At 37.4% G+C, this 17,531-nt stretch overlaps 1 protein-coding gene across 1 annotated transcript in view; it reads right to left on the bottom strand.

The window, feature by feature from the left end:
- Window positions 1–17,531, bottom strand: part of Abcb7 (ATP binding cassette subfamily B member 7) — a 129,801-nt gene that overhangs the window by 65,903 nt on the left and 46,367 nt on the right. Inside the window, exons 2-3 of the mRNA XM_027433065.2 lie at window positions 2,149–2,226; window positions 130–216 (exon numbers count right to left, since the gene is read on the bottom strand). Coding sequence (XP_027288866.1) covers window positions 130–216; window positions 2,149–2,226 — 165 coding nt within the window. The remainder of the gene's footprint in view (window positions 1–129; window positions 217–2,148; window positions 2,227–17,531) is intronic.

Below are 17,531 nucleotides of genomic sequence, written 5' to 3'. Positions count from 1 at the left end.
ATATAATAATCTTAAGGACACATCTACTAAGGTATAATAATCACCAAGAATTTCCAGTTACTTGTCATTCATTCCTTCTAAAAGTATTTTTTTAAAGTCAACATAGAATGATTCGGTATTCATTCTTACCCCTTCTTTTGGGTCTGTGTGGAGTCCTCCTCCTGCATGCCCATGCCAACATGTTCTCTTTTCTATCAGTGGCCATGCCTGGAGAGCCTAGGTAAAAATGATACCAAGTAGTGTAGTTATTAGCTATTACAGAATTTCAGGTGCCTTAATCTAATGACTATCCCTAAAATAAATATAAAGGCACTGCATCTACCCTGGCATAGTAAAGCAAAACACTTTCAGAACTAGCATATAGGTAAATTTATACAATAAATATTTAAATATAACAAATACTCAGGTTAGTTTTTCTAAATAGTTTTTGAAATTAGTTTAAGTGACTTACCTAACATTATAGTTTTACTTAATTAATCCTGACTCCCTTAATGTCACTCACTATAATTCAATAAGCAAGCAGGCAAACAAGGTCAACATAGCTGAAGATCTATATCTCAGTTGTTTTCTTTACATACATATTTTTATAATTAATAAAATTATACAATTAATCCTTTATCTTATTATTGTGCCTTATGTACATATCTAGAAACAAAGTATTTTTAATCTATCTTATGCTATAATATTTTGCACACATGTTCTTTTTTCTACTGCACAGTAAATTTCTTAAGATTAGGAACAATACCTTTTGCGTCTTTTCTTTCCTATGGTACATACACATCACGGTATCTTATGTATACACGCAAGACAGGCTTCAATGTTTTCTGGATTCATTTAGAAAATAAATGCTACATATATTCTCCCAAGTAGCCTTATATATTATCTTACCTACTATAAATTTTTCAAAGATGTTAATGTTATTGCTAAAGTGAGAGATTATATAAAATAAAATCATTTGGGAAAATGTAAGAGTTGAGAAGATAATGACAATTAGGCTTAATATTTAGATTTTCTAATGCTGAAAGTCTTCAAGACTAAAAATACCAAGTGAAGTACACAGATTTAATGATGTTTTGCAGTATTCATAACAATCAATAATTAATGAACAAGAGCATAGTTCTTTACAAACACAAATAGCTAAGGTATGAAAATAGAATTATAAAACGCGAAAGTGCCTTCTTATTCTTACCAGTGAGACATAAAAAGTAATTGTCATTAATGTGTTATCGATTTTTTGATCAACACTCTTAACAGCATTTTGTAAGAGGAAAACATCAAAAGGTGATTTTTATTCTGACAGCATCTTTTTCTGACATTTTTCTTCTAAAAGGCTAAGCAACAAGTTTTAGCAACAGTTCTGGCGAATATCACACAAGATAATGAGGTCTTCAACAAAGCAGAAGACTGAAATATAAACAAATTAAATGGTATCTTGGACAATGAGACGACTGAACATATTTCCTACTTAAAGATTCAATTTAATAGTGGAAAATAAATTTATTTATACAGTCTCTGAATAAATTAGAACAATGCTTTGTGCCTAAATTGCAAATAATAATTAAACAAGAAAAAAATTAAGTTCCCATTATGTAGATATTCTAATAGCATTTTTTTATCATTGAAATTTACATATCTTATTTTGAAGCAGTGGGAATTATGAAAGGTATCTTTCATATAAATTAACAATGAAAAATAAACCTCATCAATATTTAAACTCAGCATCATTTATCCCAAGGGATCTAACGAGCTTAAAATCCCCTGGCATTCTGCTATCTGAAAATCTTCTATGGTAAAGGAACTTTACCCACTTGAAAAATGGCAACATTCCATGTATCAGACAGGAATTAGGATAAATTTGAGTGGCAACAAGCTGCCATTACATTTATAAAAGCTTTCTGAAAATGTTACTCTAATTGGCATTGACCTCAAGGGATTCAGATTTCTGCAGTGGTAGGAAAATACCAAGATTTCTTTCTGCATTCCTAGTAGAAACATACCTTCCTGCCAGTGTTAAGAAAAAAAAATTACGAAAAGAGAAAGTATTTGGGAAATGTAAAATATTTAGTAAATATGCAGCATAAATTGGGAAATGTTCCATGGGCTTGCACACTTTTTCTACTAGATGTAGAAATGTTGGCTAAATCTTACCTTTGAAGCATCTAGTAACTGTCTTGAATTGTCTTTTCCCCATCTCTGCCATGTATCATTTCTTAATGACTCTGTATTCTATTGAAGAGATTAAAAAGTGAGGATAGAGTGAGTAGATATTTAAAATTCTAAGATTATTCTTTATCTTAAAAGCATACATAAAATTAAAACCATTGTCAATGTTAGAGGGATGGTTAACACATGCCAAAAAACACAAAATGTGAAAAATGTTTAAGTTATGTTACTCATTAAGATATCCAAGTAGATTTTCTTTACATATCCTATCTCCTCTAGTTGTCTTCATTCTTATTTTTAAAATCCTTGCTTTTAACACCCCAAGGTCTTCAACACCACTTCTCTTTTAAATTGTTTTTATACACCAACCAGTGCACAACTACATCATATTGACAGATCAGAGTGAGAGTTTCCGGCCAGGTAGGTACTATTTCCTCCTGGTCATGCATTCCACAAGAAAAAAAAAAGGTTGCAGAGAGATGGACTTGGCTAAAGAAACACAACCAGGGGTTGGCTATATTATACCATAACTAGAGATTTGGCCATTAGAACACAGATTGGGGAGACATATATAGAAGTGAAACACAGGAGTCTGAATCTGAGATATGTTTCCCCTCACACCCTGGAGTTAATAGCTTGAGAAGACATCCCCCTACCCATTGCTTGAAGCTACATGGGGAATGAGAAAAGTGAGATGCTGAACATTGCACAGTCAATGGATGCTGCCAGAAGTGAACAAGTGACAAGTAGGTGGCCCTTCCACACTCCCTCAAAGCCTTAGTCACAGAAAGTTCAATTAGTAAAAAGAACAATCTATAAAACACCAGAAACAAGTTTTAACTAGTAGGTGAGGGGTCTCAATCTGGGGAATCATGGAAAAACCTAATATATACATAAAAGTCTAACTTGTTTGAATTACCAAGATTAGCATCTTTCGTCACCTCCCCTACCTGTACAGACCACTACAGAAGACAATCCAGGAGGAAAGAGAAGCCACATCATGCTGACTATGAGTGACAATCAGCAAGATTATAATATCTTCTATTTTATTTTAGTCTTATTTTATTTTTTTACTCTAGACTTTCATGCTATAATAGTTGTTTTGTTCTAGGTTGTATCATGCCTGAAAAGGCTCTTAAGATTGTCTTCCACCCTACCTCTGTGTGTGTTTCTTTGTTGTATTTTGCTGTGACATTGCTAGAAGCTCCCAAGTCCTCAGTACCAGAAAGCAAACATCAGAAAGAGATTCAGTCATACATTCAAAAGGCTCAATGGCAAATAAATAATAAATGAAATATGGAAGAAAACATTACTTATTATCTAACTAAATGGAACAATGACCATCAAATCCATAGGAAATATCAAATCCCTCTCAATGACAGTTTTAAAGACATACAGCTTTAAACCATCATTTAAATCATGCAGTCTAGGTGGCTAGATTAAACAAAAAACAAGATCCAATCATCTGTGGTCTTCAAAGCACAAAGCTCACTCATAAGATCATCTATAAACTAACAGTCAAAGGATGGAAAGTAACCTACTAAGCAAATAAAATTCAAAAAGAAAGCTGGGCATATCTTTAATCCCAGCACTCAGGAGGCAGAGGCGGGTGGATCTCTGAGTTCAAAGCCAGCCTGGACAACAGAGTGAGTTCCAGAACAGCCAGTAACACACAGAGAAACCCAGTCCAATAAAAAATCTAAAAAAGAAGAGCTAGGTGGGTGGTGGTGGTGCACACCTTTAATTCAAGCATGCAGGAATCATAGAAAGATGAATCTCTGTAAGTCTGAAGCCAGTCTGGTCTACAGAGTGAGTTTTAGGGCAGCCAGGGCTACAAAAAGGAACCCTGTCTTAAAAAAAACAAAACACAACAAACAAAACAGAAACCAAAAAGAAGAGCTATTCTCCCATCTGATGAAGTAGACTTCAAACCAAAACTGCTTAGAAGATGTGAAGAAAGCTATTCTATACGGTTAAAGAGAACTCATCAAGAAGATAAAACAGACTCCAGTCCTGGGTTCTGCAGGCAGGTGGACTCCACCCCTGAGGACCAAGCAACCCTGAGTCTACTGAGATCGATGGGCTACTCCTGCCCTCATTCAGGGCAGAGGTGAGCTGCTTCTGGCCACTGACTTGGGCCCAACTTCCGCCTGTCCACTCTGGGAACTCCTTTCCTGGGGTCTGCAGGCAGGTCAACTCAGCCCCTGAGGACCAAGCTACCCCGAGTCTGCAGAGATCGCTGGGCTACTCCCACCACCACTCAGGACAGAGAGGTGAGCTGCTTCAGCCCCTGCCTTGGGCCCAACTTCCACCTGCCCAATCTGGGAACTCCCATCTGGGGTTTACAGGCAGGTCGACTCAGCCCCTGAGGACCAAGCAACCCTGAGTCTGCTGACATCTCTGTGCTAGTCCTGCCCTCATCCACCTGGAAAGCAAGTGCCTCAGACCTGCCTCCACCCACCTTGAGACCCATGAGAGTATAAGACCCTCTTGCACCCAATGGAAGAGAACCTTGGACCCATACACACCAGGAAAGGAATTGACGCCACCTGCACCCACTGGAAGACGAGATGGGAAGAAAACAATATAAGAACACATCCAACATCAGAAAAACCAATATGCCACCAGAGTCTAGAGACTCTATACCAGCAAGAAGTGAACATCCCAACACAGACGAAGCAGAAGAGAGCAACCTTAAAAACAACTTCACACAGATGATAGAGACCCTAAGAGAGGAAATGAGAAAATCCTTCAGAGAAATGGAAGAAAAGACAAACCAAAAACAAATCTTTTAAGGAAAGCCAAGAAAATACAAGCAAACAGGTGAGGGAAACAATTCAGACAGTTCAAGACGTGAAAACAGAAATTGAGACAATAAAGAAAACACAAACTGAGGGAATGCTGGAAATAGAAAAGCTGAGTAAACAATCAGGAACCACAGATGCAAGCATAAGCAACAGAATACAAAAGATGGAAGACAGAATCTCAGACGCTGAAGATAAACTACAGGAAATAGATTCATCAACCAAAGATAATCTTAAGTCCAACAAATCCTTAATACAAAATATCCAGGAAATATGGGACACTGTGAAAAGACCAAATTGAAGAATAATAGATATAGAAGAAGGTGAGGAAACCCAACGGAAAGGTACAGAAAACATATACAACAAAATCATAGAAGAAAACTTTCCAAACCTAAAGACATGCCAATGAAAGTACAAGAGGCCTACAGAACACCACAAAAAAGACACCTCGCCACATTATAAAGCCCCAAATGTACAGAATAAAGAAAGAATATTAAGAGTGGCAAAGGAAAAAGCCCGAGTAACATATAAAGGCAAACCTATCAGAATTACACCAGACTTCTCCATGGAAACTCTGAAAGCCAGAATGACCTGGATAGATATTCTACCAACTCTAAGAGAACACGGATGCCAGCCCAGACTACTATACCCAGAAAAGCTTTCAATTATTGTAAACAAGAGAAAAGAAGATATTCCATGACAAACAAGATTTAAACAATATGCAACCACTAATCCAGCCCTACAGAAAGTACTGGAAGGAAAACTCCAACCTAAGGAAGTTAACGACATTCACAAAAAAACAAAGGCAATAGATAATACCACTTTACCAAAAGCCAAAAGAAAAAGCAGCATGAATCCACATACAATAACACTACCAACAACAAATCAAAAACAAACAAGAATAAGCACTCAATGATCCTTAATTTCCCTCAATATTAATGGTCTTAACTCACCTATAAAAAGACACAAGATAACAGAATGGATACAAAGACAGAATCCATCCTTCTGCTGCATACAAGAAACACACCTCAACTTCAAAGGCAGACATTCCCTCAGAGTGAAGGGTTGGGATAAGATATTCCTATCAAATGGACCCAAAAAACAAGCTAGGGTAGCTATCCTAGTATCTAACAAATTAGACATAAAACTAAAATCAGTCAAAAGAGATGAAGAAGGTCATTTCATATTCTATTCATCACAGGAAAAATCCATCAGGAAGAAGTCTCAATTCTAAAGATCTATGCCCCAAATATCAAAGGCACCAATGTTCGTAAAAGAAACATTATTTAAATTCAAATCACAAATAAGACCTCACACTGTTATAGTGGGAGACTTCAACACCCCACTCTCACCACTGGACAGGACCACCACACAGAAACTTAAAAAAGATACAAAGGAACTAACAGAAGTTATGACCCAATTGGGAATAACAGACATCTATAGAACATTCCATTCAAACACAAAAGAATATACCTTCTTTTCAGCACCACATGGAACCTTCTCTAAAATAGACCACAAACTTGGGAACATAGCAAACCCCAACAGGTACAAAAAATTGTAATAACCCCCTGTGTCTTATAAGAACACCATGCTTTAAAGTTAGAATTCAAGAACAACACAAAATGCAGAAAACCTACCATCTCATGGGACTTGAACAACATGCAATTCCTGGATCAAGGAAGAAATCAACAAAGAAATTAACGACTTCCTAGAATTCAATGAAAACGAAGACACAACATACCCAAACTTATGGGACACTTTGAAAGCAGTACTAAGAAGAACGTTCATAGCTTTACTTGGAGAAACTATAGAATAGTCACACCAGAGAGTTGACATCACAACTGAAAGCTCTAGAACAAATGGAAGCAAATTCACCCTGGAGGAGTAGACACCATAAAATAATCAAACTGAGGGCAGAAATCAAAAAGTCGAAATAAGGAAAGCAATTCAAAGAACAAATGTCACAAAGAGTTAGTTATTTGAGACAATCAACAAGAGAGACAAACATTTATCCAAACTAACCAAAAGGCAGAGAGAGAAAGGCAAATTAACAAAATCAGAAATGAAAAGGAGGACATAACAATGGACACTAAGGAAATCTAGAGAATCTTCAGGTCATACTTTGAAAACCTGTACTCCACAAAATTGGAAAATTTAAAGGAAATGGACAGTTTTCTGGACAGATATCACCAAAATTGAATCAAGAACTGATAAGCAACCTAAACAGACTTATAACACCTAAGGAAATAGAAGCAGTCATCAAAAGTCAAAAGTCTCCCAACCAAAAAAAAAAAAAAAAGGCCCAGGGCCAGATGGCTTCACTGCAGAATTCTACCAGAAATTCAAAGAAGAGCAAATGCCAATACTCCTCAAATTGTTCCACATAATAGAAGCAGAGTGTTCATTGCCAAACTCTTTTTATGAGACAACAATTACCTTGATACCCAAGCCACACAAAGACACAACTAAGAAAGAGAACTACAGACCAATATCCCTCATAAAAACTTATGCAAAAATACTCAATAAAATACTGGCAAATCAAATCCAAGAACACATCAGAAAAATCATAAACCATGATCAAGTAGGCTTCATCCCAGGGATGCAAGGTTGGTTCAACTTATGAAAATCCATCAATGTCATCCACCATATAAACAAGCTGAAAGAGAAAAACCACATGATCATCTCACTAAATGTCAAAAAAGCCTTTGACAAAATCCAACACCCCTTCATGATAAAGGTCGTGGAGAAATCAGGGATAACAGGAATATAACCGAACATAATAAAAACAATATACAGTAAACCAACAGCCAACATCAAACTAAATGATGAGAAACTCAACACAATTCATCTAAAATCAGGAACAAGACAAGGCTGTCCACTCTCTCCATATCTCTTCAATATTTACTTTAAGTTCTAGCTAGAGCAATAAGACAACAAAAGGAGATCCAGTGGATACAAATTAGAAAGCAAGAAATCAAACTCTCACTGTTAGCAGATAATATGATAGTTTACATAAGTGACCCAAAAAATTCTACCAGGCAACTCCTACAGCTGATAAACACCTTCTGCAAAGTGGCAGGATACAAGTGCAATTCAAAAAGATCAGTAGCCCTACTACATACAGATGATAAGAGGGCTGAGAAAGAAATCAGAGAAACAAAACCCTTTACAATAGCCACAAACAACATAAAATATCTTGGGGTAACACTAACCAAACCAGTAAAAGACATGTATAACAAGAACTTTGAGACTTTAAAGAAAGAAATTAAAGAACAAACCAGAAAATGAAAAGATCTGCCATTCTCTTGGATGGTAAGATCGACATAGTAAAAATGGCGATCTTGCCAAAAGCAATCTACAGATTCAATGCAATCCCCATCAAAATAGCGACAAAATTCTTCACAGACCTTGAAAGAGCAATTCTCAACTTCATATGGAGAAACAAAAGACCCAGGATAGCCAAAACAACCCTGTACAACAAAGGAATATCCGGCGGGATCACCATCCCTGACTTCAAGCTCTATTACTGAGCCATATTCCTGAAAACAGCTTGGTATTGGCACAAAAGTAGACAGGTAGACCAATGGAGACGAATTGAACACCCGGATATTAACTCACATACTTACGAAAATCTGATTTTTGACAAAGAAGCTAAGGATATACAATGGAATAAAGAAAGCATCTTCAACAAATGGTGCTAGCATTACTGGATGCTGGCATGTAGAAGACTTCAGACAGATCAAAGTCTATCTATCGCCATGCACAAAACTTAAGTTCAAATGGATGAAAGACCTCAACATAAATCCAGCCACATTGAACCTCTTAGAAGACAAAATGAGAAATACCCTTGAAGGAATTGGTACTGGAGACAGCTTCCTGAACATTACACCTGTAGCACAGACATTGAAATCAACAATTAATAAATGGTTCCTACTTAAACTGAGAAGCTTCTGTAAGCCAAAGGACACAGTTAGCAAGACAAAAAACTGGCAGCCCAAAGAAAGGGAAAAGATTTCATCAACCCCATATCCGACAGAGGGCTGATCTCCAAAATTTAAAAAGAACTCAAGCAGCTAGTTTTGAAATCACCACATAATCCAATTAAAAAGTGGGGTACAGAACTAAATAGAGAATTCTCAATGGAGGAATCTAAAATGGCTGAAAGATACATAAGAAACTGTTCAACATCCTTAGTCATCAGGGAAATCCAAATCAAAACAACTCTGAGATACCATCTTTCTGTCAGATACTCCTGTCACAAAGGCCAAAATCAAAACCACCAATGATAACTTATGCTAGAGAGGATGTAGAGAAAGGGGAACACTCCTCCACTGCTGGTGGAAGTGCCAACTTGTACAGCCACATTGGAAATCAGTATGGCAATTCCTCAGGAAAATGGGAATCAGTTTACCACAAGATCCAGCAATTCCACTCTTAGGCATATATCCAAAAGAAGCATGTTCATACAACAAGGACATCTGTTCAACTATATTCATAGCAGCATTATTTGTAATAGCCAGAACCTGGAAGCAACCTAGAGGCCCCTCAATTGAAGAATGGATGAAGAAAATGTGGTACATTTACACAATGGAGTACTACTCAGCAGAAAAAAAGAATGGAATCTTGAAATTTGCAGGCAAATGGATGGAACTAGAAGAAACCATTCTGACCCAGGTAACCCAGTCACAAAAAGAGAAACATGGTATGCACTCACTCATATATGGATTTTACACATAGAGCAAAGGATTACCAGCCTAAAATCTACACCACTGGAGAATTTAGGCAATAAGGAGAACTCTAAGAGAGACACACATGGTCCCCTGTGGAAGGGGAAATAGACAAGATCTGAGCAAACTGGGAGCATGAGTAGAGGGGAGAAGAGCTAGCAGAATGAGGAGAGAAGAGGAGGTGTGAGGAGGACATAAGGGAGCAGGAAGTTTGTATAGGGGGGAAGAATAGAGGAGAACAAAATAAAAGATACCATCAGAGAGGGAGCCAGTATAGGTTTAAAGAGAAATCAGGCACTAGGGAAATGTCCAGAGATCTACAAGGATGACACCAACTAAATATCCAAGCGACAGTGCACAGGCTACCTTAAATGCCCTCCCCTGATAATAAGATTAACAACTAACTTATATGCCATCCTAGAGCCTTCATCCAGCACCTGAAGGAAGTACAAGCAGACAGCCACAGCTAAACACAGAACTGAACTGGAATCCAGTTGCAGAGAAGGAGAAGTGACGACCAGGACCAGGCTGGTGAAACCCACAGAAACAGCTGACCTCAACAAGGGGGAACTCTTGGCCCCCAGACCCCATGAATATGGATGTCAGTGTGGAGGCCTCAGAAATCTATGGGGCCTCTTGTAGTAGATTAGTACTTATCCCTAGCATAGGAATGGACTTTGGGAGCCTATTTCACATAGAGGGATACTCCCTCAGCCTAGACACATGGGGGTGGGCCTAGGCCCTATCCTAAAGGACATGACAGACTCTGAACAACCCCCCATGGAAGACCTCACTCTCCCTGGGGAGTAGAATTGGTATGGGATAGGTAGGGTGTTAGTGGGGGGCAGGGGAGGAAGGGAGGGAGAGGGAACTGGTATCAACATGTAAAACAATCTTGTTTCTAATATAAATAAAAATATGGAGAAAAAAGAAAAGAAAAAAATAGGTGCAGAAACTACATCACCTTCCCTTTACCTGAATTCAGAAATGGAGAATAAAAGGATATTCTTTATGTGTTTCCTCAAAAAAAGAACATAAATCAATTGAAAATATCTATGACACTCACAACTTCATTAAACAAAAAATAAAAGGCATTAAAAGGTCATATAGATCCTGATACCGCAGTAGGAGCCAGAATTATCACATTCTCATCTTTAAATAGTTTTTTTCCAAACTATAGAACAACAAATTTCAGAGCTAAATCATATCATAAATCAACTGTATATGAACAGGTATCAACTCCCTACAGAACCTTCTCTATTGTTGGCGACAAAGCAAACCTAAACAAATGTAAAGAATAGTTTCTTGTATCTAAGCAGAACATAGAGGACTAAAACTAAAAATTAACATTATGAGAAAGTACAGAAACTACACAGATACTTGGAGACAGAACAATGTATTTTAAAATCAATATTGTAGACACAGGGTTTTGGGGGTGGAGAGATGCCTTGGTCCTGCCTCAAGGAGATGATGGGACTGACTTAGTAGACTTCCAAGGGGAGGCCTCACCCTCTCAGTAGAGCAGATGGTAGGGGGTAGCGGGAACAGGAGGAGAGAGATAGTGGGAACTGGGACTGTAATGTAAAAAATAAATTAATAAAAAATCAATATTATGGAATGTTAAGGAAACAAGGAAGACAATAAAAAAATTCATAGAGTAAAATGAAAGCAATAGTACAATTTACCTCGAACTTTGTGGTACGTCTAAGGGAGGTCTAAGCAGAAAGTCTAGAGCTAGAGGAGCTTATATTAAAAAGAAAATCAGAATCACATATAAGCAACCTAATGATACACCTCAACATACTAGAGAAAAAGAACAAGACAAACTCGAATGCCGGAGATGACAAGAAATAAGAACGATTAGGGGGAAAGTTAATAAAATATCTATTAATAAAATAGATATAAAAATACATAAATACAAATATAAGTTATATTTGTGGGATAAACAAAAATCAAGAAAATCTGGGAGAAACAAACACATCTGACCTTCCAAAAGTAAATCAAGAAGATAGTCAATAAGACTGAAGCAGTAATTTATAATGAACATCTCTCCAATTGGATTCACAGCTGAATGCTACCCACTTTTAAGGAAGTACACAAATACTTCTAAAACTGTTCCATAAAATAAAAAAGAAGGAACACTACTAAATATATTCTATGAAGAAAGTATTATTCCCCTACCAAAACCTGATATGGACAAAAAAAATGAAGCTATAGACAAATTTCCTTTATGAGCATAGACACAAAACATACTTGAAAGCAAAATTCAAGGACACATCAGAAAGATCCTACATCATAACTGTGATGGCTAATCTTGTTTGTTAGCTCCATCTGGAATCACAGGCATGAAGAATTTTCTCATTGGATCACTTAGATGAAAAGACCCACCCTAAATCTGAGCCACACTTTCTGGTGTCAGCCTACATAAAAGAATGTGGAAGAAAGCTTTCTGCCTGCTTGCCACTACTCTTGCTGACAAGTTCACCTGTCCTGCTGATGAGGCATTCTTTTGCTGTTATTAGAACCTACTTTTTTTAGAATCCTAATGAAGATTGAAGACTAGCTGAAACATTCAGTCTCCTGAACTGAACAACTAACAGATTCTTGATCTTTCTATCAAGAGACAACCATTGTCGCAGTAGGCAGCTTACAGCCTGTAAGACATTCTAATAAATCCCCCTTAAATACATATTCAATCTATCAGTTCTATTCCTCTATAGAACTGTGATTAATATAATAACCACATTGATTTCATCCCAGGAATGCTAATGTGGCTCAACAAAAGCATATTAATAAATGTAATAGAACACATAAATTACATGATCATCTTAGTAGATCCAGAAGACAACCAACAAAGTTCAATATTCCTTCCTGAAAAAAGCCATCAAGAAACTAAAAACAAGCAACATCTTTTGACACACACAAGGCTATATATGAACAAAACTATGGCCAAAATTATATGAAATGGGGAAAACACAAAGACATTTCATATAAAAACTGAAGTGAGACAAGAGTATCCAACTTCTCCACTCTTACTAAATATAGCACTTAGCTAGAGCACTAAGACAAAAAGAATAGGAAATAAGTCACATTAACCCTATTTTCAGACATGATCCAATTTTTTTTAAATCCCAAATACTGCACCAAGAAACCCTCAGAGCTGACAAAAATCAACATTTTAAAAAAATCAGTACTATTTCTATATACACATAAGAAATTCACTACAATAAATTAGAAAAAATATTCCATTTACAATAGATACAAAAAACCCTCAAAAATAAAATACCTAGGTATAAGCAAAACTAAAGAGGTAAAGGATCCCTACGCTGAAAACTTTACAACTATTTCAAAAGAAGATGGGATACATTAAAAGGTGCAAAGAACTTCCATGCTCATATTAGCAGAATTAATGCTGTAAAAATAGCTGTATTACCAGAAGATGCTTATAATTTAACATAATCCCTATTAGAATTCCAACTACATTCTTCACAGGAGTGTAGAAAAATCTCAAAATTTATATGCAAACAGACAAAACTACCACAAGCAGAAGGAATACCTGACCTTAAATTACAATATAAAAGTATAGTGACAAAGAGAATATAAGTGTTACAAAAAAAACCTAATGCAGAATAACAGAACAGAACAGGGGACATGGAAATAAACCCACACAGATACAGATAAAGATTTTTAAAATTTATGTGTATGTGCCCATGTGAGTTCATGTACAATACATTTGTACAGGAGGCCATGGATGTCAGAAAGGGTGTCAGATCCACTGAATAGAGTTACAGGCCGTTGTGAGCCACCTGATGTGGGTGTTGGGAACCAAACCCAGCAGTAAAACACTCTTAACTGCTGAGCCATCTCTCCAGCTGGACCAAAATATCAATGATGCACATATTGTTAAACAGACAGACTCTTTCAGAAATGTGCTGGGGAAACTTGATATCAGAAAGAATAAAGTAAATCCATCTCTTATTCTACATAAAAAATAAATTCAAAATAAATAAAAAACTGTAATATAAGACCTAGACCTTTGAAACAGCTAGAACAGAAAAACATTTAGAGATATAGGCATAGGTAATAACTTTCTTAAAGAGACTCTAATAGTACAGAAAATAACCTCAAGAATCGCTAAATAAGACTACATAAAATTTAAAAGCACAGAAAAAAGAGTGAAATGAGAATCCACAGAATGTGAGAAAAAACTTTGCCAACTAGTCATGCTCTATAAAGAGCTGCAAAATTTAGGCAACAGAAGAAAACCATTTTTCAATCATTAAATTGGCTAATGGAGAGAAGATAGTTTTCAAAAGATTAAACACAAGTAGCTGACATTTGAGAACATATTCAAAAATCCTTAGTCAACTTGGAAATACTCCATTTAGATGCCACATTACCCAGTAAAAAATGACTAACATAAAGAAATCTAATGACAACACATGCTGGTAAGGATGTAGAAAAAGAGGAACCCGTATTCACTGTTGGGAATGTGAAGTGATTCAGCCACTATAGAAACCAGTACAGTAGCTTCTGAAAATTCTAAGAACAGAACATATCACCTAGATATAATTCTCTCAAATATATTGAGACCAGAGCCAAGGAAACACTCCCTGCACATAACCAACTCAGGATTTGTAATCTAACCAGTTCCTGAGCATGAAAATCAACCAGTCCCTGAACATAAAAACCAAACCAACCCCTGAACACAAAACCAACCAATCCCTGAGCATGAAATCTAACAAATCTCTGAGCTTGTTCTAAGCTCAGGTTTGAGATCCTACTTACCCCCACCCTGAAATGTTTTACCCTGCAAAGCTCCACCCTTATGAAACCCTATATAAGCCCTGTACCTGTTCAGTTTGGGGCTGTCTTTTTCCACCCTGGCAGAGGCAGGATTCCTCCTTCCCAATGAATCTTTTGAGTGTGGTTTGTTGTAATAACTTTCTTTTGCCAGAAAGGAAGCAGAAGAGAGCTGTAACAACTTTTTCCAGAGCAGAGCAGAGTTCCTCAAAGACTATGTTGGGGCTGTTTGCGTGATGTTTTGAATTAAGAATCCACATGAGTAAAACCTTTACTTACTGTGACATTAGATGCTAGTCAGCTGGGTTGAAGAATCAGCTGTGATTAAGAATTCAGCATCATTAAAGCAAAATCTTCTGGGGATTATTTCCTTAGGGTCGGAGAACACAGAAGATATGGTCCAGGGTAGCCATGGCTGTATTTCAAACTGGCAGCCAAATTTGGTAATGTCTAAGAGGCCCCCAGTGATAGTGATTTTTGGCATCAGGGATACTTCAGGATTAAAGCAGTCATGGAGAAAAGAAGTGGTTTGACACCATGTGGCAGGGTTGGAGTCCCTTAGGAGAGGTCAGAAGGCTGTTGGTTAATGGAAAGCCTCAGCAGTAATAGATATCCCAGGACTCAAGGATATTGAAATGCCAGGGCTGTGAGATGACAACCATGAACAATGACAGGTGTGGAGTAGAGCTGGAGTGAGCCTATGTTGCAGATACCAGAGCTGGAGCAATGGGGCTAACAAAGCCTTTTGGAACCAAGAAGTCCATGAGTAAGCCCCAAATATCAGACATGGCTGAACTTGAGTTTTTGACTGAGCTCTGATTATTCCCTTTAGGAATATGAAAGTATTTAACTTGTTTTTTGTTACAGAAATTTATAGTTAAGAATGTTGGGTTCTTTAAGACGTTGGACTTTAAATGTGTTGAAAAATTTAAAAGGGACTTTTAAAATTATATTGTTTTGTACTGTGATGTTAACATGAGATCTTGAGGATAAACAAGAAATGAAAGATTATGATTAAGTAGTTAGATGTTTGAGTGTCGAGTTGATAAGGGTTTAATTGTGCCAGTTAGTTTTTGTCAACTTAACACAAACTAGAGTCAATTGCTTCCATCAGATTGGTCTGTGAGGAATTTTCTTGATTGATGGTTAATGTGGGAAAGTCCAGCCTACTGTGGGTAATGTCACCCCTGGGAGGGTAGTCCTGGGTTGTTTAAAAAAACAGGTTGAGTAAGCCATGGAAAGTAAGCCAATAATCAGCATTCTTCCATGTTTTCTGCATTAGTCCCTGTGGTGTTTTGGAAGAAAATGGCCCCTAAAGGGACTGGCACTATTAGGAGATATGACCTTGGTGGACTAGGTGTGGCCTTGTTGGAGTAAGTGTGTCACTGTGGAGGCGGGCATTGAGGTTTCATATATGCTCAAGCTACACCCAGTGAGATAGGCCACTTCCTGTTGCCTACAAACCAAGATGCAGGACACTCAGCTACTTCTCCAGCACCATGTCTGCCTACAAACTACCATGTCACACCATGATAATGGATTAAACCTCTGAAAATGTAACCCACCCCAATTAAATGTTTTTCTTTTTAAGAGTTGCCATGATCATGGTGTCTTTTCACAGCAATAGAAACCTTAACAAAGACAGTGTCTACCTCCAGGGAACAAGAAAGCACAAGTGAGGGGTGGAAAGGAAAAAACATTACATAATGAAATACAAAAAGCCTGTAATCAGAAGGGGGCTAATAATGGGGCAAAAGGGACCAAGAAGATGGTGGCAGTCTTGAGTTCTTGGCCAGGGAAGTCCAAGACAAGCCCAAACATTACAGGCTATTGCAGTTGCCTTTGGTTCCCTTCTATGGATTGAAGGGAAGTTCCTATTCCAGTTTGGATACAGAAACTGGAGGATGAGCTTAATCTGACCTGAAAGTTTTTTCCCTTAAGACTGGCTTTCACGGTACCAGATGGTACCATGCAAACTACTAAAGTAGGGAAGCAATCAATAGTCCTACCCAGCTATGACTCCAATGTTCCACAACCAGACCAGCATGGCATGACAAATCTTAAGAATGCAATGGTGGTGGGCATATCTTGGTGGTAAACAACAGCTTTCTAATTGGAATTAAGCCCAGCTTAACAAGAGGGAAATAAACACCTGGTACTGGAATCCTAGCCAACTACCTGAAGCTAGTGACATCACAGACCTTGGAGGAGAACCTATAATCACCACTTTACTAAACCAACAAAATTCTTAACTGCATTATAAATATTTATTTTAATACCCATAGATAAGTGCACATCTTACACCTTACCAAAAAAAAAGCTTCTCTTTGCAACAGATGGAGATCATTACAGAAAACCACAATTGGTCAAAATGCAGGCAACAACTGATCACGGGGTGTCCAGACACAACAGATACATTTAAAACCCAACTCTTGCATCTAAATCTCAGAAAACATTATGGAAGAGATGCCAGACTCTAAGATCCAGAGGAACAGGAAATCTATAGTGAGAATACATCTCCCTGAACTTTCAGGGAAGCTACACCCATGAAGTCTCAATAACATGGCTACCTAACGAAAACCTGAACAAGGAAGACAACCAACAGACATGCTAATATGGAAGGGAGAAATCTCATAGGGCCCCAAACAGAGATAAAGAAGTATAGGCATCTAAGGAATGCTGGGAATGGCAGAAATAGACTTCTCCAGGAAGAGCCCCCAATTGTTTATATGATACCAAGTGGTCAGCCCTGAGAGCAAAATACTGTAACATTAAACAGACTGGACAGATAGTACTCATATATTTATGAATATATAAATACATACATGTGCATATACACACACACATACATACACACACACACACACACACACACACACACACACACACACGAGTGTGCACACACACACATGCACCCATACACCACATATATCAACAATTAAAGAAAAAGAAGCCATGATTTTGAAAATAAAGAGGAATACATGGTAGGAGTTGGGGGGAAAATCATGTTGTTATATTTTAATTTAAAAATCAA

This window comes from Cricetulus griseus, chromosome X (assembly GCF_003668045.3).
Source record: "Cricetulus griseus strain 17A/GY chromosome X, alternate assembly CriGri-PICRH-1.0, whole genome shotgun sequence".
Taxonomy (NCBI): Eukaryota; Metazoa; Chordata; class Mammalia; order Rodentia; family Cricetidae; genus Cricetulus; species Cricetulus griseus.
The sequence above is the reverse complement of the archived record's forward strand: the minus strand, read 5'-3'. Positions and strand labels throughout refer to the sequence as shown.